Source organism: Rhea pennata, chromosome 10 (genome assembly GCF_028389875.1).
Source record: "Rhea pennata isolate bPtePen1 chromosome 10, bPtePen1.pri, whole genome shotgun sequence".
In the NCBI taxonomy this organism is placed as follows: domain Eukaryota; kingdom Metazoa; phylum Chordata; class Aves; order Rheiformes; family Rheidae; genus Rhea; species Rhea pennata.
In genome coordinates this window covers 4,287,082-4,313,116 of record NC_084672.1, presented here as the reverse complement: position 1 = coordinate 4,313,116, position 26,035 = coordinate 4,287,082, and the positions used below count along the sequence as shown (strand labels likewise).

Genomic DNA, 26,035 nt, shown 5'->3' with positions numbered 1-26,035 from the left:
AATTAGAAGGGCTGAATTAAACACGCCTCTTCAGCAGCTATTTGGCAGGAAAAGGTGGGAAGTGTTTCTTACAGCAGTGCAAAATTCAATCTGAATAAAGCTGTTCCACTTACCTTTTCACATTGCTATAAGAAAAATCATGTTGTGTCCCCAAACCCTTTCCTATCCCTACGAGAATATGGTGTTCACTTATCTCCATGCCAGGAGAGCTCAAAGCAATACAAATTGGTAGTCTTAACTACTGCCCACTAGACGACAGATGGTGTGCCTTGTGCCCGTTGAGGCAAACTAGCATGTCTCCAGTGAAGGTAGTGGAGGTAAAGGGTGATGCTAGAAAGCTGTTCTGGTGGATACAATAGGCTGGTAATAGCGAAAAGAGGAACTCATAGCATGGGATAAAAATCTAGACCAGGAAAAACTCAGAGAAAGAACTGCCAGAAAGAATCCAGCACTGGCAAGGTTATAGCAGCTGACTCAACCTTTTTTCACATCACCAATGTGTGTGAAGCAGGTTTTGAACACATGCTACATGGACCAGAGAGAGAAAAACCACTAAGTGCCTGCCCTGCCTAGTGTCCATGACAAAGGCCTTGAATACAACTGCTGCACACTGCTAGCAGCTCCCATCCTAACTGCGTTCTTCTTCTTTATGATCTTTATTTAAACATTTTCTTCTCTTCCTTCTCTCTCCCAACACTCTAAATTCATAGTATGAGTCTACACAACTTCACCTAAATTTTCAAGGAATCTGAAACAGCAGCTCTAAGAAATAGGCTCCTAATCATTCAGTGTGCTGCACTATGAACTACCTCATTGCCCCGATAAAGGTGAGGAACAGCTGTATTACAAGGATCTTCCCACTGTGCCCTGACTGATGCCTCCTTCCAGGTCCATCGTCATTGCAAACCATCATCACTGCAAGGATTACAGGCCATTGCACCTTCACTCCAGGAAATGGAAATCAAATCTGAAGACTCCTGGAGACAGTCCTTTTCATTTCCATTGTCAACTTGTTTGACCAGAGACAAAAATAAATGAGCACGTTCAGGGTTTGGCTATTCCATGCGGGAACAACCAGCTCCTGCAGAACAGCAGAAGGAAGCCTGACCTACACTCCCTCTGGTTTGCTCTCCCTGTGACCTGAGCACAGGACAGTGAAGATGAAAGGCAAAAGAAAACTGGTTTAGGCTGTGCTCCAGGCTGCAAGATTTCCTCCTCTAAACCTACATTGTTATAAGCTTCCAAGCAATGGGCAAATTTTTGGGGAGGAAGGGAACCTTTCCTTACTGCAAGGTAAACAAACCTTTCAAACACTTCTGATGGGCCCTAACAGTAACTCACCTTAGCATTATCTAGTAATAGAGGTAACAAAATCACACAGATGTAAGGCTATATGGGAGCAGCTATTGGCCCATGCAGTCCCAGGAGCCAAAAAACAACTGATACTGAAAGATTTCCTGAGTATTTTTAAATAGGTCCCAGACAGAGCTGAAAAGCACCACGATGCTGAAAATGTGACACTTATCGGTGTCACTTATCACAGGCCAGCAACAATTTATAATCCAGTCTGCAGCATCAGCATTCTCCCAGCGACTCCTCTAGTAGCCAAAATGGAGCAGTTAAGCAAGCCAGATTTCCACTCCCTTCCCAAACCATTTGATGATGACACATAACTGACTGTGATCACTGAATGTTCCCAGCTGTTCAGTGATAATCTCATACCTTGGGCATTTATCACAATTCTAAGATCAAGAAAGAGCTATGTTGCCCTTCCAATGAGTCTTGCAAAACAGGGCTGCCCTCTCACCTCTTAGACAGCCTCCCAGCCCCCCACGCGGATGCCTGCTCTTTCAGAACATACACAGTCACCCCATACTGTACATCACTTGAAATAAGAGAAAGTTACTCCACCTGGCACTTGCCATGTACACAGAGGTCAGTCTCGTAAGGCCCACAAGGAGTACCATCAAGGACTCTGTCTGTCACCAGCACAGGGGAATCCTTCCCCAGCGGAGAGCAGAAGAGCTCACACGGCTTATCTGGAAAAAGAAACACACAAGCGACTTCCTTGAGGAGCAGCTCAAACAGGTGCTTGAGGTAATGGCAACGGAGCAACGTAATGCAGTTGCTGCAGAAATGGGTGTAAAACGGCATCTATTGATATTCAGATATCTGAGGGAACACGAGACTTTCAGTTGAGGCCTGTCATTTCCCCACTTTGTTATATCTATATTCAAATGGTTAAATTGATGAGCTTGGTCTTTTAAGACACAGGAATCCCCATTCAATACCTGTTTGTGAATGGGAGGTGTTTGTTACAGGGAACATTCAGCAGCCTGCCTTGAATGACTAGGTTACCAGACTGTCTGAGCATCTCAGACAAAATCCAGGCTACATGAAGTGATTTCAAAAGGACAAACCGATTCTCCAGTCTATTTCTGCTCTTGATGGATTGAATTAACTGCTCACATCAGGTTGCCAGTAAGAACACTTGTGTATACGAATTTGAAATGTTTTTGCATACACATTACCTGCCGGTTCCTTAAACTAGTACTTGTGGTCCTATGAACATTTCTGTCAACAAACTAGGCAGCTGGGATATCTGCAGAAAGCACTCCCAAAGTCACCTGAAATACTCTTAATAGAGAATATTTGCATTTTTCACCCACAGCAGTGGCAAGCACAATGTTATATATTCAGACCTTCACTTTGGAAGACCTACTATTGGGTTTAGCTAGAGAAGGAATTAAGTAAAAAAGCTTTTCCAAAGATTTGTGTCATTAGCTGGCAGCATACAGCAAATGTCAGGGTTTGCCATATGTTTAAGTAACAGATATTTAGGTAATGTAATATTTTTCCTTTGGAGCTGACTCTCTGCTACTCAGAGGCTTCATCCAGGGAAGAACCTATAGATACTCAAATAGAAACAAGTTTTGTTCTGCATGGTCAGGTACTCATCAGACAGAAAAGGGAAGGTTTGCCAATGCATTAGACTAAGCGACACAAGACCAAGTCTATGTTCCCAGTGAAATCAAAAGCCTGTAATCAGCTCCCAGCTCATTAACACATGTAAACAGAGCTCAAGCATGGTGTAGAAGATTAGTTCAAAACTGTTTTGAGTCTCTGTCTGTTTTTTCTGAGTGTGGTGCTTGGATGTGCTGCAAAAAGGATTTGGAGAACATTGTCTGGGTGCTCTAATGTGCTTAAAAAGACATTGACACTGGGGTGCAAAACTGAACTGCGCTCTCCCATCCTAATTGAGAGAGGAGCTACAGACACAACCTGTGGAGGTGCAAACTCCCTGCCTTTTGTCTGATGCAAAGCAAATTCTCAGAGACTGGATTTTGATTTCATTTGGCAGGAGAAGCTGGGAAAGCTGTTGAAAGAGGAGCTTGCACAGGAGACCGCTAGTCTGACCACCTCTGAACAGCCTCTCTTTCTGGAGCTCTGAGAAACGCCTGGCTGCCTGCTCTGCAACCAGGCACAAGAAGTTTCTAATTTACAGCCTTAGGCTTACTCTCTGTTGAGCATCTAAAGCCAACTACGGACATGAGGAGCTGGAGCTGGTTAATCTGACCATATGCCACGCTGCAGCCTGGGAAACTGGGACAACATGGCTCAGGTGAGTGAGGCTTTGCCAGAAATCAGGAACAATGCTGGCTCTTATCTTAGTAACGGCTATAGTCACTGCTTCCGCAGGTGGCCACAAAATGTCATATCCCTCAGCCCCCAAAAAAAGAAAATCGGGAGAAATTTCTGTAACCAAAACCACACCACGAAGTCAAGAAAAGGGCGGCAGTTTTCTTGGAATGACTGCGTTATCTGGATCACTAGCTGGGAGACAATTCAAATAGCTAGGCCACTGGCCTCTGCGGAAGCCAGAGTGTTAATGGCACTTGCAACCATAATGTGAAACAAAAGAAATATCGCCTCAGACTTGGTATCAAAGGGTTAACATCCAAAATGGTGGTCTCCAAATATTGCCCAACAGCAAGCTTTTATTTATTCTCTTGGGAGAGCCCTGGTGATGACTCTACTACTGGGAACAAGATTCCTGCAAGTAAGAGGCAAACATATATTAAAAAAAAAAAAAAAAAAAGGAAAGAAAGAAAGAAAAAGAAAAAAGGATATTATACTCTCCCTGTAGTGTTCTGAGAACTCAGGAATTTACAGATTACGTCAGCAGCCCGTTTTATGAATGAGGTAGTTATGATGGATTTCAGAGAAGTCGTCAGCAAAGCACAAGAGCTGCATATCTCCAAAGGAGCCATAGTAACAAAATCTTTTTATTTAGGAATCACTGAGAAATGCTGAGCTGCAGTTTCAGAGAACTTGATTACTCCTGAAAACAAGTTTTTGTTTCGATTATTTGAGAAGGGCTTTAGAAGTGTCTGGCAGGCTTCTGCATGAAGGCTGCCTGCATGACAGATAATACACCTATTCATAGAAACGCCAAGCACTGCAAATAGCTTAAAAAAAAAATCACAGAACCTCCTGGCACCCAGAGAACACCCACTAAGTGGGAGACAGGCTTTGCTGCAAGGGAGACCCCAGGGATTCCATAAGGAATGTTTTCCTTTGAAGTCAGATTCTGCTGTCAGCTTAATGCTCTGAGGTGAACCATGTCTAGCACCCAAAAGAAGCAAAAATGTTAGCTGGAATGAACTGGGATGTGTCCAGTGCAGTCTGGGATGGCATCCGCTGTTGCTCTTCCCTCCTTGTTCTCAGCTGCTCTGCTAGGTTACCAGTGTGAACAGATGTAGTGACAGATTTATACAGAGGTATATAGATATTTCCTATTTATTCTCTACTTCTTTCCTAGTAATTTCTAAGATTATCCCTGTCTTGATAATTACAGAGCTTCACTGAACCTTACACAGATCTAACTATAATGACTCTAAGATGTCTGACCTGAGTAGTAATTGATATATCACTGCACATGTAAAGCTCCATTTGTTTATACCCAGGTGCTTTATTTTGAACATATAAACATTTTTTTTTCTTTTTAGTTATTCACTATAATGAAACTCTTTTGCAAATTCCTGTCACTGGTTTTAGCTTTGATGAAGCTAATGATGTTGAATATTGTCTGATGTCACCATCTCACTAGTCACCTCTTTTTTAAGTCATTTATGAATATGCCAATGCCAAGTAGTGGTCCTGTACAGACTCATAGGGATTCCCTGATAACCTCTTCCCATTGTGAAAAGTGGTAATTTACACCATTAAATTAACATTTACAGATGTTAATCTACCACATGACTTTCCCTTTTATCCTTTGACAGCTTAGTTACTTTACAAGCTTTTGATAGTATCAGCTGAATCACTTTCATTCACGTGTGTGCTGACATTCCCTAGCAGATTTATGAGGCATGACTGCCTTATATAAAAACGGTTTCTGTTTCCCTGTAATATTGTTTCCCTGCAGCATTCCATATATTGTTTGGGCCAAGCCAGCCCAACATTCCTAGTGTTATGTAGCAGCTCCTTGTGGACCACCATGTGATAGCAATCCTCTTCTCTTTGATAAAGCACCTGGACCTGAGTAGGAGGCCAAGGACAGGGCCAAATGCCATGTGAGCCAGGTGTGGTCTACCAGCTGCCAGCTGGACCACTCTCAGCTGGGCGATTATCTCAGGAAGCACAGCAAACCTGAAAAAGTACTCCAGAAATGATGCACAAACTAGACTTTGGAGGTTTTACAGGCAGAAAAGCATTTGTTTTTTGGAATATATGGCCTCTGTAGCTGTAACTGTGTGGACAGGGTGTGAATGCACTAGCAGTGTGCAGCTCCATGTGTGAGTATGGTAATAAAATGCACAGATTAGGGAAAGGCAGGCATGAAGGAGTCATTCTGCAGTTTGAAAGAATTAGCTGTATAGATCAGGGAGATGAATGAGAAGTGGGCAGTGTCATTCTGTAGGACACTAAAATTTTTAGAGCAAGCTTAGAAACATGACCAGAACATGCAACAGATGGGAATACCATCTGCTAGCAACCTAACGTTCCCAAACAACCCAATATTTCAAGAGACACAAATGCTTGAAGGTGTTTAAGCACCTGAATACTTTTTTTGGATGTGGACCAAGGTAACAACTGCGAATGGTTGGACATGCTTCTAGCACTCTTTCAAGCAATGGAAGACTCACATCTAGCAATCAGAGTGCAACCCTGCAGAGTAAAACCCATCTCAGAGTTACACACATGGACACAGAAAACCACATGGTACCCAAGCACAGAGTGGTCAAGGACAGGAATATTTTGTACTTGCAATGGACGGAAAAGAATAGCTGGATACTGAAGGACTGATTTGAGTCTCTCCAAGGGACTCTAATGGTTATGCTACAAGGGCTTGTGGAGAAATTGAGAAGGACAAAACCAGACACTTAAGGACAAGAATGTGAGAACCAAATTAGGGTAGCTAGAAGAGTGCAGCAGATAAACACTTTGTGCTCATAGAGAGGGACATGTCTAAAAGGGAGCTCTGCCCTATGTCCCAGTTCAGGAAGTCTGACACCTCTAGGACATGTCTCTAACACTGCAAGTGCTGAAGACCAGGTCTAACTTTTGTTTCTATTGTCTCTGATAAGTAGGAAGCTAAGACAAAACAGTAACAGAAGGCTGGAGTCCTGGTAACTTGTCTTTGCTGCTCACCTGCAACCTTCTGGCTCTGCTCTTCCAGGATGAGTTGGGGAAGTAGTTCTGCATTGTACACTCACCCGGTAAAACTATTTGGGAAGCCAGCAGAGGTGAACAACAAATGAAAACAGTCTGCTTCCCATGGCTTGTCAATAAACCATGCTCTGGAGAGGGTTTGCTGCAGGAACTGGAATGCTGTCTGTATGCTTGCCCTGGTGAAAACCTAACGTGTCAGTGCTAACACGGGAAAGGCTTGTACCCACTGCCTGGTGTTCTGGCTTCAGTTTCAGCATCACACTCCTCTGTTCAAGCACGTCTTTAAGATAATCAGACAAAACCAGTTTTGTCTATTTTTCAGTAGAGTGAAGTGAAAGATACTCGTCTGTACAGAAAGGACATTACTACATTCCCTTTTCATGTCCCCTCGTAGGCTGGTTGAATAGTAGGGGAACAGCAAGAGCTAGCAAAGGAAGCATTAAAGGAATGGAAGTTAGGCCAGGCAATCATGCTGAAATGCCCACAAAAGACTCACATAAAAAATTTTCCCAGCTAATCCCTCTTGTTTTCAGCCCCAAATTCATTTGAACTTTTTCATGTTAAAACTCCAAACCTGATTATTCAGATTGGGAACCTAGTTCAGCCCCTCACTCCTCCAACACTAAACAAAGATGTCTAAAAACTGACAGCTCACTACCTTCTTTTAAAAAGGCTAAAAGAACAGTAAAGCAGCAACAAGTAATTCATCTGTCAGAACTAGCTAAGGAGAACATACTGTAGCCTTCACACTGACAAATGGAGGCCTTGCAGACTAAATCAAGATGGGTTGAGAAGCTGCAGTGAAAGAACAACAAGCAATTACAGAAGAAGCTGAAAAAAACTTACCATCAACAATGACAGCTGTCAGGAGGCTTTTTTTCTTGTTGGCATATCTGTCATGGGCCTGGCACTGTTGGTCCCTGAAGCTTGGTACACCTTTAGGGCAAGGCAAGTTCTCACACACGGTGTGTTCCACACTGGCTCCCCGGCAGTTCTTCCCGCCTGGTCCCGGGCTACCAGGGAAAAACAAGCTGGGGTCAGCAGGAACAGCAGAACTACACAAAGGCATATCTTTGCTTAGGTTCCCCTGTCTGAGGCAGCTCATGAAATTTCAGGCAGGATCGTTCCCTTCTGAAGTTCCTTTCTGGAGGCCAAATTCTGCTTTCACTGGCTCTTACAGAAAATGTTTTAAGCTCCAGGCTACACCTATAATGGGCTCTCTGGAACAGTTAAAAACCACGTTCTTTTGTAGCATTCCATAGATCGATCTATGAATCTACGTCCTACAGACAGATCTACAGAATAGGCACGCTGCAGATAAGAGAGAATCCAACATGCGGGCATTAACCAACCTTTTTAGAAGCCTTAATTGGGTTTGGAAGGTGCATTGAGCATGACACATAAAGGCTACGTACTTACTATATTTGCCACCATCAAGCAGTTTGCAAGTGAATTTGCAGTTCCATCATAAATATCAATGTTAAGTATTTATATTTTTAAGGAGGAACATAGGAGCACTGTGGCTGTACTACTGCATCCACGGCAGAGGCAAGCAGACAATCTGGAATGTGTCACCATTCCTTTCCAAATATTTGCTTTGTTACCTGCCTCAAACACCCTTAAAAATGAAGACACACCAAATGCCTCTTCAGCGCACAATACTCTACGGTTCTGCTTTTGGTAGTCCAAAATTAAAATAACACAAAGTACCTATAACTTGTACCCTGAGCAGCATGTCCAGAAACCAGATCTCTGCATCAGATAATCTCAATCCATGAAAACTACGCCATTTTATACATCTTTTTTTGAAACAGGCAGGAAAGGCCACTAATTCAACATCAGAATTAAGCATCTGCACAATCTATTTATTCTTGTTTATTCTTCCCCAGAGAAGAAAAACTAAAACTCTCGACAATAGCCTATATTTTGTTTCTTTGGAAAAAAAAAACAGCAACACAAAACAAACCACAAACACCCCAAGCAAGTAAAAGACTCAGCCATTGCTAACAGATTGTGATTTTTTAAGATACTTGGTGATACTTTCCTGAATGTGTCATATACCCATCTCTCCAGCTGTAATCAGCAGAGACTGATAAAGTCATGTCCTTACTTTTCTTTAACAGATGGCCATAAAAAAGCAACTCCAGCCAAATTCCAATTTTTAGCAGCATGGAAGTTTATTCCAAAAGCTTCTTCTCCCTCTCCTCCCTCCTAGAAGGGCAGTAAACATTAGGTTATCATTGAGTTAATTGGAAAGTATGGGCCTGATTGTAGATCATGTACTTGTGTCAGTGGTCTCAGTACTAGCTGCCTGTTCATTTACACGGTGGCCGCAGAATCAGGCCTTTGCTCTGCTAGTTGTGGTGGACTTGATGCGTTCTGTATTCGGTGCAACAGAAGCATTTGATTCTGCAGAGGACAGCTTTACATCAAATTTCAGCCTAGGTCAAATTTTTACAGTAGCTGCATAAATCCTAGAAAAACAAGGTTCTTTTTAAAATGGAAATGCTAATCTCCAAAGATACTGTAGCATCAGAAAAGATCACCAGAGGAACAGCCTGAACAAACGCCTGCTTGCACTGCTGACACCTCTTCTCTGCCACAGACACATAAGCAGCAGCAGATGTGCTGAGACTGATGCAGAGGTCTTCTGGGAGGATTGTGTCTGCTGCTTTAGACGGGATGACACAGATGCTCAGTCTGGGTGACTAGGAACATGATGTAGACTTATTTCCACATGAACTCTGTACTCACATAAACACACTGAAAACATGAACTTTGTTTTGGCACCGTCTCTTCAGCTACCACAAAGTAAGAGAGAGACCGAGCATAACTGACTGTGTGTGTGTGTGTGTGCACACGTGCGCGTGTGCACACGTATGTACACACATGTGTGTGAGAAAGCAAAAGATGAAGGTAATCAGAATACCCAACTAGTTACAGAGGGCTCTTTGGACAGATGGGTATCACCATGGAACACGAGACACAGCAGGACTACTGTTTACTGTGTTTTCATCAGCAGTTGCTTTGGCTTTGATCTTAAAATTTCGTTAACATGTGAGGACCTTTCTATGAGTTTGTCAATACAGACTGCAAGCTAGCAGCTCTCTTTATCAGTAATAATAGTCATTGATTAACAATAAAGTCATAGCCAAATCCTTCAGGAGACAGACTTCTTGAACAGCCACTGTTCACTCCCAATCAGTGGGAGCTGCAGGAACTTGGTGCCTTTTGGCCTGCGCTCCTCTGCTTGGCTGTTCAGCTGCCTTCCCTTTCTAACTAAGGAACTAATTAAGGAATTAATGAACTGGCTTCTCATGCAGTATCTCTCAAAGTTCAAGAGCTGGATGCACTCTTCTCAACAGCATCATGCTTTATTGGTACAACATCACTGCTTCCAGCTGGACTGAGTCTAGTCCAACTGTAGTAGACTATACAGAGCCTATTCAAGGGGTTCAGCAACAAGCAGATCAACAGTCAGAGGAGTGGGCAGGACACAGTTCTGCTACGCTGATTATGTTCTGCTCTATTCCTGTTTGGGTAAGGAATGCAAAATTACTGACATTCATTTTTTACTTAATTGACCTCTCACTAGCATTTCCGTATTACAGGTTTCTCAGTATGTTTGTACAGGATACCAAGGGTTTCCATCATGCAAGATGAAGAAAAATAACAACAGTCACACTTTAGTCTTCTGAAATGGTTACCTGGCAGTCGCTTATATGCTTTCCTTTCCCTGCTTCTTATCATTTGCATGGCTTCATCGCTGTGACCCTTCTGCCTCTCTACACGCTGAGACCAAGACTTTGGGCAACATCTCTACCAGATTCTGCAGAAGATCTCACAGCCAAGGGAAAGGCAGAGCCAACAAGGCTTTAACCACCTTGCTCTTGGAACTGGTAAGATCTCCAAAATCCCAGTTCCCAAGCCCCGCATGTTATGGGCTCTAGCCCATTTCCAACAACAGTATATATTCAAGCCCATCTCCCCTGAAACAGCGACTGTGAGAGAGTTGCTTGTAGATAACTTCACAGTTATCTTCCACTGTATGTATCCCAAGAGAATCCACCCACTAGTGGAACAGAAGTTACTAGAGTTCCTCTAAACCACCTCAACCCTTTTACATGACATAAGGGGATTGGAGAAGGGGTGGGGATCTCATTCTGATGTTCTGTTTAAGCCAGTGGTTTTCTCTTCAATACTTCTGTATAATGATAGCCTAAAGCCTAGACAAGAACATAAGAGAACACAACTCAAAATTCGCACATGTGAACTGGCTAACACACTGCCTTACAACCATTTGGAGGCAATGCATGCAAACACTCAAAGAAATTATGGAGAGGAAAAACCAAATCAAACAGTGAAGCAACTGGTTTAAAAATACTGATAGTCCCACAGGCTCAAAAGTCAGCTGGCAGGAGTACAGATTCCAGTAAAGAAAAAAATCCCAAGACCAAATATATATAAAATAAAAGATAAATCCCTTAGCCAATATTTTTGGACAGTGAATAAACCAGCTGCAGAAGAAATGGGCTGAAGCCAGGAATATGAAGCAAAAGAAGATCACGTGTGTTTCCCCAGCCAGGAATGTATATGAGCTGGAGAATTTTAAAATAAGTGTGCAATCTTGGAGACAGCATTTCCTGTAATTTAAGAAATGACAATGAATGGATTTAGGTTTGGTCAGCACTGTGGTTAAAAGAAACTTTTTTGTAGCTGGCAGCAAAGACACCAGCTCAGTCCCTTGTTAAGTAAAAAGGAAGCTGGTAAAAATCAAGCCTTGGCATTGCAGACATGCAGTTGCAGCTCAGCCTTATTTAAGGAGAGGAATAAACAAAAACGTCCCTTTCACATGAATACACACAGCCAGCCAGTGTGTGTGCCCATCCACCACCCGGGTAGTTCTTTAGAGTGATTAGGTCGCTAGTCAGAATCTCAGCTTCTATTAAACAAAGATTCCTGTGCTTTGTGAAGAAAACTTTAAACATGAATAAAGTGAGAAATGCAGAACTTGGACTGCTGCAGTCAGGACTGTGAGCATCCTCATTCATCTCAGAAGTTACGAGGCACACAAATAGGAGTAGTCATTTAAATGGCTACAATAGTAACCTGTTCAGTCCTCTTGTATGAAAAAAGGAGTTCCAAGTGTGCCTCAAATGATCTGAGGAACGAAGGATGGCACATGGGAGATCACACTGCTTACGTTTTGTCCTGAATCAGGAAAAAGACAAGCCTAAGCAGAGAGCACAAGCTTATTTACAGTCACTGTGGCAGAGCCAAAAGATGCACACTGCAGCATCCTTCTGTGTGCGCGGGAATACTTTCCTTTTCTTACACAGCACAATCCCATGTGCAGAGTATTTTGCTTTATCAGCATAGCTACTTATTGCTATGATTGCAGTCAGCCAACCTATTTCTTCCCAAGCCCACAGCTAGCACTCCCTGCAAAACTGATGTGTAAGAGGTATTGGCTCAGTTTGGTCTGTATGTCCAGCTCAGCCCCTTCTCATTTACTGCACTGCTGGAGAGAAAACACAGCATCACTCTTCTGACAAGCTAAATGCTTTGATTATGTTTAATCTATCTTTGAATCACTGTAATGGGCCACTTTCAATGGTAGCCCATCAAGCCACTTCCACAACACCTGATTTGCTCCCTCAGATGCTCCAGGATTGAGTTCTAGACCTTGCTGCTGGTTAACATCACATCTCCCATGTCCTCTGCACTGCTCTGCTGCCCATTTCTTCCCTGTATTCTTGCAGCAAGTTCTAAGTGTTACATGCAAAAAGAGATCAGCAGGATGTGAAGACTTACGGGGGATTGTCGCATTTCCGCTGTCTAAATCGCACTCCTGTGCCACAGGTCCGGCTGCACATGCTCCACTGGCTCCACATGCTCCAGTCTCCATCAACGTGCTCGGGGATGGGAGTTTTACTGACACACTCCCCAGCTCGGCACCACTGAAATGCAATCGTGTTAACACAGGCTCAAAAGAAGCTCTGGTCTTGCACACAGTCCTGCCCAGGCAGAGTTAAGGGGATGTCTCAGAGATTACAGCAAGCATATGTGTAAGTTTCTGGAGATTTAAGGTTTCTGTGAGATGGAGGTGGGAGGAGGAGAAAGGGAGGAGGTGGGATGTAGAAATTTGAGTGTCATCCTCAACCAACTCCTGAAGAAAGTTTAGTCATAAAAAAACAGAAAGCACAGAATTGAGTCCCTTGCTCTATAATACAGATAATTATATACGCTTTAAGACTTAAAACTACACTCTTTGTAGAAAACGAGTCCAAGAAATTATACTGCAAAGCAATATCTTTGTCAGTAGTATTCCCAATGTGCATAAAATTATTGAGGTATTTTGGCCCTAACTTGGCTAAAGCCCCAAGCAACCTTTGATTCCAATAGGTTGCACTGGCTCCTGACCAAGCAGCAAACTTGGCCCACTCCTTTGCTCTATCCAGGATAGAATACAGTAAGCACTGCAAAGCAGTCTTATAAAACAATCACTGGGACTCCTGTGGACAGAAAAATATATATTTAAAACCCTTTTGTTTTTTCAATTTCCCTGCCATGCTTTCCAGGACCCAGCATTGGGGGGGGGGGGGAATTATCTTCCATTTGCAGGCAAAGAAAACATCTCTAATCCCTGACGTAAGCAGCAAACTTTTTAATTTCACACCTTCTTACCTCCACAACCATATAACACACAACAAATATTAGAATCCAAGACTAGTGGGCAGGGGTACTGGCCCTTAACAAATTGATCCAGTTCCTTTGTAGCTTAATAGGTTATGAATCAACTATACTGGGGGAATGAACCACGTGTGATTCTTATCACAGCCCATTTCAGGGGTCAAATATGTTTACTTTAGTCAACTTCTGTTCACGCAGGCGAGCTGGGAGGCAGCTGAGCCCCAGTAACTCTCACCCCCACAGCACTGCCATGGAAGTTACTTGAAGGAAGAGTGATGGAAAGTCCATACACACCTTAGTCATCTCATACATACAGCAATCTGTACTCATGTACTGGGTATAGCAAACAATACTTTAAAAACAACTCAAACTCAATGAATTTGAGCTCAACACACTTTAAGCTACTTTTAGTAACTCTAGAGTGTTTTTAAGTAGCTTCTTGTTCTTCCTTCATCCTCCTCCACTCCCAAAATGTCAGTCTAAATCCTCTCCATGTTCCCTAACTCAAATACAGCCAGGAACATCACTGCTGCAGCTTGCACTTAAAAATACCTCAGGTTTGAAACACCATCTGCAGCAATGAACAGAAGTGACTGAGAAGTCAACTGGTATCTAACATGACAAACAGAGGGTGCTCAGTCTGTGCACTTTGCCCAGTGAGCAGCAGGCTTTTCCTGCAGTGCTTGTATTGTGCCTTGACCATAAGGCTTGACTACCGGGGTCTCTAGAGGCTACTGCAATACACGTAACAGAAAGACCTAAGCCAATCCAGCTGTTAATTGAGCAGTTTCGTAACAGAATCAGTATAAAATATGGGTTTATGGTAAATATTGAATATATGAACATCTTGGAAAGATTATTCCACAGGCAACGCTGGAAGAAACAAATTTGCTGCTGCTGAGCATTTTGATTACCTTGTCGGCGCCACATTCAGTGCCATCCAGAGGGGGGTCCAATTTTGTTTTACAGGATGTATCTCCTTCCACCAGGCACCAGAGCCCAGCACACATCAAATGCTGCAATCACAGAACAACGAGGTACAGTTATTACTTCTGGAGATGTCAGCCACGATTTCAGGATACACTGCAAAGCTCAGGCAGTCTCTCTCATATGAATCCAGAGGCATCTGGTTGGTTTGGGAGCAATTATTTTTAAGGAGAGACTGGCATTAAGTAGTGGGGCTGGGAACATAAAAGAGATTGATGAATCCCATTGTCAGGACCAAAAAAACCCACCTCAAAACAAAGACAGTGCATTATTTAAACAGATTTCTTTTCACAGGAAGAAATCTGGTCCATTAAAAGAGAGTCACATATGGGAGGACAAGATGGGTGTCTTGGATACATGCCATACACTTGGATGTCTGAGCTGCTTAATTACTTGTGTTTTTCTAAAGACACTCAAGTAACTAGGCACTGTAAAACCCTGTCAGCTCTGCTGTACCTGTCTGCAGATTGAATCAGCCAAAATGACCTCTGGGAGTAGAAGGTCTTGAGGAGACCCCAAAAAAGAAAAAGATTTCATGGCTGTGCCAAGCAGCAGAGGAGGAGCTTCATGATAAGCTGTAGAAGTGCAGACAGGCAGGGGCAAAGTTGGAAAGTTTTGGTGGTGAGAGGCAGCTGCTAGAATCCAATGTGTAGAGAAAGGGAAAACTGAAATGCGAGGGTAAGAGCAACAAGAGGTACTATGCGTCTTGCTCCCGGCCTTGAAACACATTCTGGGTATCACTACTCAGCCCAGCTGCTCTGCTCAGCCGATGTACATTACAGCGATATTAAAGCTGACCACACTTGCGTGATCTGTCAGATCAATAATGTTTTCAGAATTTGAGAAAAAGAACCAGGAAAAGGGGCCTTTACGTCGTTAACATTTTCCACAGCATCCACCGTGCTTTGCATTCCATGGAAGTGGATGATTTCAATAGAATGCTATAGCTCTGAGTACCGAAAAAAGAGAAAGAAGAGTTGCATTTCTTTCCACTATTGTTCACGTTTCCCTGTAATGGTAAAAAGATGAGAAGCTTGACTCTACTGCCAGCTGGTCTTGTCAAGATTTATTGCACCTCATTAAATAGTTGAGTCAACAAGCTTCAACCTTACAGTTCTTTCACAATGTAATGTAAGAGAGTATGGGTGCATGTGTGTTTTGTGTACATGCATGTTGGTATGTCTACATAAAATAGAGTTGTATGGCAGAGGGTGCAGATGAGATAAATCCCAATACCAAGAGTGATGATGTAGAACATCCTGAAATAAAATGGTTATTACAGCAGTATCTGTGTCCTGTTTTATTTCCACACTTTTTATAGAAAGAGGATTTTGCACTATTTAAACCAAAAGAACATTTACAAAAACTAGAAGCAGACAGCAGAATTCAGTAACATCTGTATCAACCACAACATAAAAAGCCATCATCAAACAAAAAACAGCAAATACACCAGGCAAGCCTGAATCAATGAATTTCAAGACCTTTTCCCCCAACTAACAGAGTATAAACAGAGAAAGTATCAGATTTTTGTCATTTTGACTGAATGACTGTGACTAATCAGTGGTCTACCCACAGCTCTGAAAGCACTTAGGCACCAATTAACCATGAGGACATCACTCACTGTTTTACAGATAGATACACTGAGGCAGAAGAATTGACAAGTCAGAGATTTCACAGCAAACTGCAAAATCAATTATTCCACACCGCAACCCCCACGTTCTCAAAGCCCCTTCTTCCCTGCTGAGCACTCAAATCCAAAAGTACATCCATTAACTTGACCTCAAGTGTTGCAGAAAGAACACTGATCTAGGCAGTAAACCGTTTCAACTGAGAAAGCTATTTTTCCCAAAATGCCGAACAGCACTGAGAGGAAGCTTGTTTTCCAAGATGTAAAGCTACAGCACCCGCACATCTGTTTAACTCACTACGATCTAAAAGTGATGGGCTATTCTTAATATTAAGATTTCACATATGAACGATTAAAAAGGATTTAAAAATAGTTAAGAGGTGCTAAAAGCACGTCACAGACCTAAGTCTCAGGTATCATAGGAGATTCCAGCCACAGCGCAGAAGGTGCTGCAGGTAGCTACAGGACAAGATTAGCAGCAGTCTACCGACATGTCACACTTGCTAAATGCTAACAGCTTCTTTGCCATTCCTAAGAACATATTAATGACTTACAAACAGAACGTCACTACTGCAAAGCCAGGGTCAGGAATCAACCGGCAATCTGGACTCTATTCTCACTCGATGCTTGTGGACAGGGATCTTGCCAAAGCATTAGCAGCAATGCCTACTTTCAAACTGTGGTCGGGGAATATGATATGTAAACAAAGCTTCCGGATGAAGGGCACAGACAGCATGTATTTCAGCATAGGCTTCAGCCCCTCTCTGGGCACATATCTACAAAGCTTTGAAGCAGCATGTTATGAGAAACCTTTGAGCCTGATCTCCTGAATGACCCAGACAGAAATATTGCCCTGTGTTTCCAGGAGGAAACCCTTTGTTACTGCTTTCTGTCAGAAAAACATCCTGGCTGAAGATGCAATGGAATTCACTACAACCCCCAGAGAAGTTGTTCCAGATGAGTATGGGCACCGTCGTTAAGTATCTGTGCCTTATATACGGCCGAAGTTTGTTAAGCTTCAGCTTAGAGCCCTTGGATCTTAAGCTGTAAGTAAATTACTCAGGGTTAAATTCTCCTCTTTGATGTAAAACTGGGAGGAAGAAGGAGGTTGGTGGAAAGTCATAAAAATCAAGAGGCTCTTTCTACAATTTTGGTTGCCAATCAGAATTCCTCCATAGCCCACAGGAATGTGGAAGGTGATAAACTCAGCTCACGTGCCCAGGTATGAGCCACGGCCTGGGGGAAGGAATGGGCACAGCTAACCTCAGCCAGGTGCGTTGCACCAGCACCACTACAGAGCTGAGTCCAACCCACGATACTGCTGCTGCAAATATTCACAGACATGAGCGTATGCCTCTGTATAAGTGTGTGTATCTGTAAATTTGTGTGTGTGTGTGTGTTTATAAAAGGTATATATACAGAAAAAAATAAACAGCTCTCTAATACCAACCTTTCAGAAATTTCCCATCTTTGAGGTATGGAAAACACAGGACTTTTATAGCATCCTTGTTTGATTCTGAATACTAAATGCAAAGCATATTTCAGGAAACAGTTATAGAAAAATCTGGTAACTGTGTTTCAGCTCTGTGTTCTAGTGCCATACCACTACAAAGCTCAAACACTCATTAGTGCAGACCCTTGTATTTAATACAGCGTTCAGATACCATCAGCTTTGGTATTGCATGTTCCCAAGATGTTTTATCATGTTAATAGCTCATTTCAAAAGAGATCATATATCCTCCTCAGCTACAACATAAACCCAAGCAAAAATCCCCATTAAACAGTCCCATAGTTAACCAGTCACAGTGACTGACTTTTTAATAGTTAAATAGCCAACTTTGCTGGGAAATATCAAAGTGAGAAATGGCATGACTTGAAAGGAAGTTGCTTGTATATACGAGTGGCAGTTCAGAGCTCAGACTGATATAGAAGAAGGCATCAAAAGAGCTGTATTACTGCTAACTGTGAATTCAGCAAGCAGCTTTTACAAGGCAGGTCTCTGCCTGCACTGTCTCCCCTACAGCAGCCAACAAAGGGGAAACCGTCAGGGCCAGCTGGGATTTTCCAATGACAGATATTTTTCACTGGAAAAATATTGATTAGCTGAAACTGGTTTTAGGAAAGGTCATCCTTGGATCAACTCCCAGCTGAACTATTTCCAAAAGCAAAAATTAAAAAAAAGAAAAGGGGGGGGGGGAAGGGAGATGGTTTTTGAAATACAGTGTTTCAATAAAAACTTAATTTTTTAAGTTCAAATGCTTTTCCAATTGAAATAATACAATCAGAACACTAGAAAAGAATCAAAATGGAATGTCTTTAAGAAGGGACAAATTTTAGATTCTCAAATACTCCTGTAGAATAGGAAACCTTGCCTGCATAGCTGGTAGAAAGCAGTCCCAAGAGAGGTCACTGTGCGGAAGCTCCCAAGCTGCAGCTATCTGCCAGGTAAGTGAAGGACGCTTCTGATTACAGGTATTATAATGGCACCTATTTGAGAAGGGACCTTACTGTGCCAGGTGTTCTCTCGTCCTCAGAGAACGTGTAATCTAAACGAACTCCTGGGAGCCTGGAGATAAAGGAGGCTTTCTCCATCTGCTACAGGTGGGAAGATGAAGGACAGAAAAAGATTAAATGTCCTGCTCAAAGTCAGCTGGGGCAGGATCTCTTATTTCCCAGAAAAGAAAAGAAAAAAGAAAAGAAAAGAAAAGAAAAGAAAAGAAAAGAAAAGAAAAGAAAAGAAAAGAAAAGAAAAGAAAGGAAAGGAAAGGAAAGGAAAGGAGAAAAAGAAAAGAAAAGAAAAGAAAAGAAAAGAAAAGAAAAGAAAAGAAAAGAAAAGAAAAGAAAAGAAAAGAAAAGAAAAAAGAAAAGAAAAGAAAAGAAAAGGAAAGGAAAGAAAAGGAAAGAAAAAAGAAAAGAAAAGAAAAGAAAAGGAAAGGAAAGAAAAGGAAAGAAAAGAAAAGAAAAGGAGCTGCTCCTGCTGCCTATTGCCCACTAGAAAGAGCAACCTCTTCCTTCTGGCAGTAGAATTAAACCACCATGAAACCAATTTTTCTGTCAAAATGAAGGGATTATGAAGAAGGACTTATAAAGAATAAATACCCTTAAGGAAGAGGAACAAAAGAACACAAAACACAGAGGCCTGTATAAAAATAGACTGGCTTTCAATGAAACATCTAATCTCTAATTTTGCCACGGTTTTGGCTGGGCATATAGCTAATTGTGAGATATAAAATGTCCATATACAGAGTCCTAATTAATACCAATTAAGTACAATACTGTAGTCATACACCACTTCCACATGTTTTCCTGCTCAAAACACTGCATAACGTTCTTGAAGGCTCTCCGCATGTGTCTGGGGAGCAATCCTTTACACATCAAGGTGAGAAAAACAATGTCCACATTTCTCTCTTGTCGCCTTTGATTTGGGGCGCATAAACAACTGACATCCTACAACGGATCACAGACGAGATGAGCACTGCTGTTTGCTCATGCTGTCAGTTGGAGCTTATTGCTGTTGAAAAACAGGTGAAAAGCGCTCAAAAGTAGCACTGTAAAAATCCTATAAAATCAGACGGCAGTTTTGAGAAGATCCCAGACAAGGTAACAGTGAAGCTGGGATACACGAGTCAGTGGCCAGCTGCTGATCTTTCTACAGAATTCATAATCCAAGAAACAAGTGGTAGGTTCAATAGTGGGAGCATCTGTCCAAATGACTGATCAGATTTCAAATGAAAGAATCTCAAGGACTATCCTGGAATATTCAGGCAATGACCAACATCCACTGACTTCTACTTTATCAAACCTGGGCAACCATCCAAAGAACTCAAAATACGTAGTTTCATTTATTAATGGCAAAGAAGAACGAATCTCTTGACTGTTAGACAGAATGCATCCCAGCCCATATTATAAAAAAAAATCATGCTCCTAGAAAAGGTGCAATGTTTTTCTTAAAAAACATTTTCATGTTTTCACTACCTGATGATTACTTGTTTCCCCAGAACATACAGAAAAATATTACACGTTATATTTTTTAGATAGACAGTACCAATAACCTGCCTGCTTGGAGTCAATAAACAGATTTAGAGCTGACTCCCCTTTGTGTTCGTTTTTACATCAATGTAGCTCCACTAATTCTATAGAAGGACTCTTGATTGATGCTTGGGTGAGTGGAGAGTCACCAACCTCAGACAGAGTGGAATAAAATCAAAAAGAGTATTTTAACTCCTGACAAAATGGTACTTAAGAGTTAAAGAGCTCTTGACAAAACGGTCCCTGAGAGTTAATTTCTTTCCGGTGCTACTGTTCTCCTTGTAGAAAAGTAGAAAAACTTAACATAGTAATTTCTGAGATTTGTTAATGTTTTGTATCAGAGAAAACAAAACAAACTGACCCCAGTAAACATATGAAGGGTGTCACACTGGTTTTGGTCCTCTGAGCTAGACGACTATCTGTGCATTACTCCAACTACGAACACGTAGGTCCCCTATGAAATGTATATGGCTCCTTATACACACAGTGTGATACCAAGAGCTGTTCTGATCTACAACTAAAGCTGAAGACTGTTTCCCCTTGAAATTTTAGAAAAAGACAAAATATCCACTGGCTTCCAAAACAGTAACTACCATGACATACCACATTTGCCGCAGAGAGGTTTGGATGTCGATGTTCTGAATGAAGCTGACTGGTTATAATCATCACTCAAACAGCTTTTTAACAATAAATGAAAGCACAAGGATAAGAAAAGCCCAAAACTCTGGCATTTTGACAACATTAGCAAAGCAGTTTCAAGAGCTGCCCAAAACACACTTACAGCCCCGACCCTTCTAAAGTGGATGCGGCAGGGATCTTATGCCAAGTAGGCCATCATCTCTCACACTAAAATTCTGCTCTGAGGGCTATGAAGGGCTCTGCAGGATGGATAGCGGGAGACTAAAAAACTCTTCTGTTGAGAGGAGTTTCTCCTACTGCACGGTCTTCACGCCTTCTTGTGAGGAAGCTAAGCAGCAGTTCATCGCACTTACGCTGCAAGGGAGCAATTCAGTATCTGGAAATTGTTCCTATCTAGGGCGAGATGCAGGAAATTACTATTTTCAGAAGCAAAGAATGGTTTGGTATGCCTTACCGAACACTTCAAGGAAGCTAACCGTGCAGAGCTTCAAGACTTCTGGGAAATCATGAAGCTTTCCTGAAACTCAAACTGGATGTTCAAAAAAAGCACATTCAAAATTCTAACTGCATTAGAAAATTTAGGGCTTCCTGCTCCAACTCCTGCAACACCTGAACATGGAACAGGATGCAAGAAAAACTGACCAAAGCAGTGATGGCCAGGGGACAGCACAGAAACACAAACGTGAAGGGCTAGTAATGAAGTGCGTCACAAGGACTGTGATAAACAAGAACGGATCTTGCCAGACCAAGCAGCAGAGGACTGCCATGCAGCCAGAAAAGGCACAGGTGAGGAGAAATACTTCTTTTTAGTGGACGTTTGGAAGTAAAACAAAGAACAAGAAAAACACTGTCTCTAGTTTTACTGAGTTCTAGTGCGACCAAGGGATTCACCACTATCTAAACTACTGATTTGCAAAGCACCAGTTTGATTTCATTTTTTCATATGCCAGATATTAATTTAACAGTCAAAATGTGGAAAGTATTTTAAGGAGATTGTAGACTAATTTTAGAGCAATAAAGTCTTTGTTCAAGACTAATCTCTTCAGTGCCTTCATGGCATTCATGAAAGTAGTTCTCGTGGGTTTATGATTCATAAACACATAGAAATTGAAGTTAAAGTAAGCTTTATCCACTTTTCTACCAACACTTAATTCTTATTCACCATATGTGCTCCTGACTTCGTTGAGTCTAGTTTACAGCATCTTTAACGTGAGAACACATATTACATCTCATCTAAAGTACATATTGCATCTCATCTAAAGAAATCATGGAACTATTTTTACCAGGTCAAACCTGGGAGAAGTAGACACCTCATACAAGGCACTCGAACAGCCATTCCTTTGAATTAAATGTTAGAAAATTTCTGAATTTACTTATTATCAATTTGTATCCCAACATGCCTTGAAAAAGTTGTGGTTAATCAAGTACATCATGACGTCAAAGGCTGTATTGGCATAGTATTGTGCACGTCATGTGTTAAGTGCCACTTCCAGCGTTCATACCCCAGGTATCCCATCACGAAAAGGGTTATGAATTTATAGTATTATGTCATCATCTTTCCAGCCCTGAAAGCAGGGTCAGCAAAAACCCGAGGACAGCCAGGAGTGTTTTCTAGCTCAGGAGAAGGAATCTGCCCATGAGCTGCTGGTGAGTTCCACGATCAAACTCATCATTTGCATTTAATTTTGCATTTGGAACTTAAGAGCCTAAAATTCTGACCTCGCGCCTTGTAATGTCCACCTCCAACAAAGAAAAACATTCCCTAAATAACTCCCAGTTAACTCCTCAGGCCCCAACACCTGATTTCAATGTAAGAAAAGTATTGATTTTTTTTAAACAACAGGTGGTGTTGTGTATTAAAAATATCAAAAACTGGGAAATTAAAAGAATGAAATCACAGATCTTTTTTTCTTGGACATGCGAAATGAGAAGAAAGGATAATAAAAATAAATATAGATACAAACACATAATGCTCAGATGTAGTCCTGAAGATTATGGGAGTTTTCTCTTGAAGTGTTTTACAGATGGGAAGTTCCCAGAAGGCTGATGGGAGAGGTCTGAATGCCCTTTAAGCTTGTTATACACTATTTTCAGGCTGATACTCAATCGTATTTTGGCTAATTTCGTTAAGTTCGAACTTCAGCTGTATATGCCACATCACAAGGCTACACTAATTCTTTCTCCCTCCTCTTGTGTCCTAATAAGAAAATGCAGGATTTCCAAACACGAGAACTTGATTCTTAAAAGGCACTCTGTATTATTTTTAAGAGTTTATTATTTTTATATTCTTAAATTTCCACATTGTATTTTCATAATTTTATTTTGGTTCCCCATTCTCTTTTTATTTTTCTTTAAACCACTGCACCAGAATGTGTTTTGACCAACTTCCAAACTGAAACACATACAAAAATTTCTGAAGCATTCCAATAATTGTAAACTGGGCTGTGCTGCCCAGGCAGGAACTCTGCTTCTCTCTCTCTTGCTTTCTCCTTCTCTCAAATAAAAACTATTTCTACTGAAATTAAAGAGAAAAAGGTCTTTCTTGCAACATACAGAAGGAGTGAAATAGGACGCTCAGTTTCTTATGAAACAGGCAAAGTGAAAATAGTCAGAATATTAACAGCCTACATTAGGAAAACTGTAAAATACGGTATGACAATTAAGTAAATTGTTACTTTTACTTCTAAAGACGAAATCTTCTAATTTTATTTTGGAATCATCAGGCTTCCAGCCTGCAAGCCTCAACAAAACCAAATTCATCCTTTGTATTACTATGACTACATTTACAAAGAAGCTAAAGTGTGCCTGTGTTTTATGGAAAATTATGTAGACAAAGTTCCTCGTTATACAGAAAATGACAATGAGACCTCTTATTTTCAGGATAAATCAGTTCACAATCTAAGTACCATGTTCATCAAAATATTCTCTACATTACTTAGTAATAGGGCTTACTATCATTGTCTCAATCTTGCAAATGACTCTGCAAAGAAAAACCCATTGCAACCAGACAGAGGCTCATTCATTCCCATGCACTGAGTCCGAAAGTCCACTTCATTAGCCTCTTTGTAAGCTTAAGACCACAGAGAGATCAACAACTGCTTAATATTATTCCTCATCATATCATGAACTACGAAAACTGAGGAAACATATAAAATTCACTTGATCATTAAAACTTTTGCTCTTATTTTGCTTTTTTTTTAATTCCTTTCCTTTTCCATTTCAGCCCAGAAGTCTAGTCAGTCTCTTCTGGCTTACACTCAGCTTTGCCCTCCCATTCTGTGCTACTGCCTTGTGGCCTGTGGATACTGGGGGAGATGTATACATGTTTAAGGGCAACTTCTATTTAAGAAAAAATGGTGGAGCCAATTATAGCTGTCTTAAATTTTCTAAAAGCACAGGGTCATTTCAAAACCCCCACTCTCAGTTACATCTGAGTTGACAGTGACCCCTTTTCAGCAACAAATCTCTTTGTAGCAATACTAATTTCTTTCCACATGACATTTAGCCTGAGCAGTTTTGACTCAAAACAATACTGAAAGATAATGGTTATGTAAAAACCCACAAAAATATGTTAATAATAAATAAGTCAAAAGGCATATAAAACAAAAAGCTGAACACTGCACACAAGAGATAGAAATCACATTTTTTCCATAAATATAATTTCAGTGCAAAAGCCTCTTTTAGAAGGCATGCCAGTCTGAAAAATAAACCCAGTGTTCCAATTAAACACACAGCATTATTTTCATGTGATGTCCTGAACAACCCATTTTTATGTATTTCTGATGCAGAAACATAATCTCTGCTCTATGAGAGATTCAGGTATAAGCAATTTGTGCTTTTCCTTCCAAGAGCAGCACTGCTAAATAAAGGGGAGAGCAAAGAGTTAAAGTCTCCTTTCCGCAGAGACCTTCCTCACTCCAGCGGTACAGAGGCTTTTTGCTTCCTCTTGCGTAGGGGTGAAATGAGTTCACAATACTTGATTCACAGTGCAGTGTGGATCTAAAGAACAGAGGTCAGACAGGTTGAATTTCCAGTAATTTGCACAATCCAGCATGCTGGGACTCAACCAGAGTCCCAAAAGGCCTCTGTGTCTGGGGGACGCTGATAATGCACTGGGTAGACAAGGCTGGGCAGTTTCTATTCAGCTTCTCCTGCAAATCACATTATGGTTTTGCCCAGAACTTCAGAATGACACAGTCATCTATTTAGTTTCTGTTAAAAGCAGTTTCTTTAGCACCACTGTGCTAAGCACTAGCTGGGCCAAAAATTCTCCTATGCCTGTAAGTGGCACCTTGCTAGGCAAGGCAGCCTCAGGGGCATGACTGCACAGCCCTCCGCTGGAGAACAGGCGGCACGTCTGGTACAGTACAAGTGGATTTGTGCGTCCTGCGAGATAATCATTCTTGATGATCACAGAACACAACATCTGAAATGGGAAAGGTTAACAAAAAGCACCATGTGAAAATACTTCTAAGCCATTTGCAAATTACAGGAGAAAAATACGCAACTCAGATGTGAAGGGGAAACTATTGAACGGTCTCAAGATACTCATTATGTATATGAAATCATCTCACTTGAAAACTATCCAATTTCTATTGTCTTGTTTTATTCCTCAGATCAAAACTAGTCATATGAATTCTTCCACAGAGCCATGCAAACATTTATTTTCTTGAGAGTGAGCAAGGACTCACCCACCTAATATTCAGTTATATTTAATCTATACACTGTCCCCGAATGTATCTTAAACCAACAGAACTATGAGCAGAGAATGAACTAAAACATACATGTACTCTCTCAAGCAGTTGAGGTAACCTTCCATTTATTATCTGTACAATATCGTAATAGAACTTCGGTGCTTTCCAAATAAATAAAGTTGACGGTTCTCAGCCTGACAAGCTTCCAGCCTAAAAGCCTGGTTCGACAGCTCTTTGAGGAGGTGACACACAGTGGTAACTCTCACTTAACAGACAAGTTACAGAATCAAATCCTGAATTATATATCTCAGATTAGAGCAACGATAGGCTATGTTTAAGCTGATTATCATACACATATCTTATTAATTATTTCTATTTTGTTTAATTTTATTATTAAGCTGCAGAGGCAGCATCTCAACAAACTGAAAAGAAATTTGCAAGAGGTATTTGCAAAGCTGAGCAAACCTCATAGTTTTTCATTTCCATGTCATGAATTTGAACTGGGTAACATCTTCGGCCATTATAATTCTAAAGGTTACTATCTTATACTACTGAATCTGAGTTTTCATTAAAAACAAACACAGAAGAAGAATTTGCAATATTCAATCTGAAGTATCCAGATAAGATAGAATATTCATGGATTAACTACCTAGTAAGAGAAATATTGCCATTCAGGAGCAGTGTGTCTGAA

At 41.2% G+C, this 26,035-nt stretch overlaps 1 protein-coding gene across 1 annotated transcript in view; it reads right to left on the bottom strand.

Moving 5' to 3' along the window:
- Nucleotides 1-26,035, bottom strand: part of ADAMTS17 (ADAM metallopeptidase with thrombospondin type 1 motif 17) — a 197,284-nt gene that overhangs the window by 70,208 nt on the left and 101,041 nt on the right. The window contains exons 11-14 of the mRNA XM_062583699.1: nucleotides 14,283-14,384; nucleotides 12,490-12,635; nucleotides 7,522-7,688; nucleotides 1,912-2,039 (exon numbers count right to left, since the gene is read on the bottom strand). Of these exons, the coding sequence (XP_062439683.1) occupies nucleotides 1,912-2,039; nucleotides 7,522-7,688; nucleotides 12,490-12,635; nucleotides 14,283-14,384 (543 nt within the window). The remainder of the gene's footprint in view (nucleotides 1-1,911; nucleotides 2,040-7,521; nucleotides 7,689-12,489; nucleotides 12,636-14,282; nucleotides 14,385-26,035) is intronic.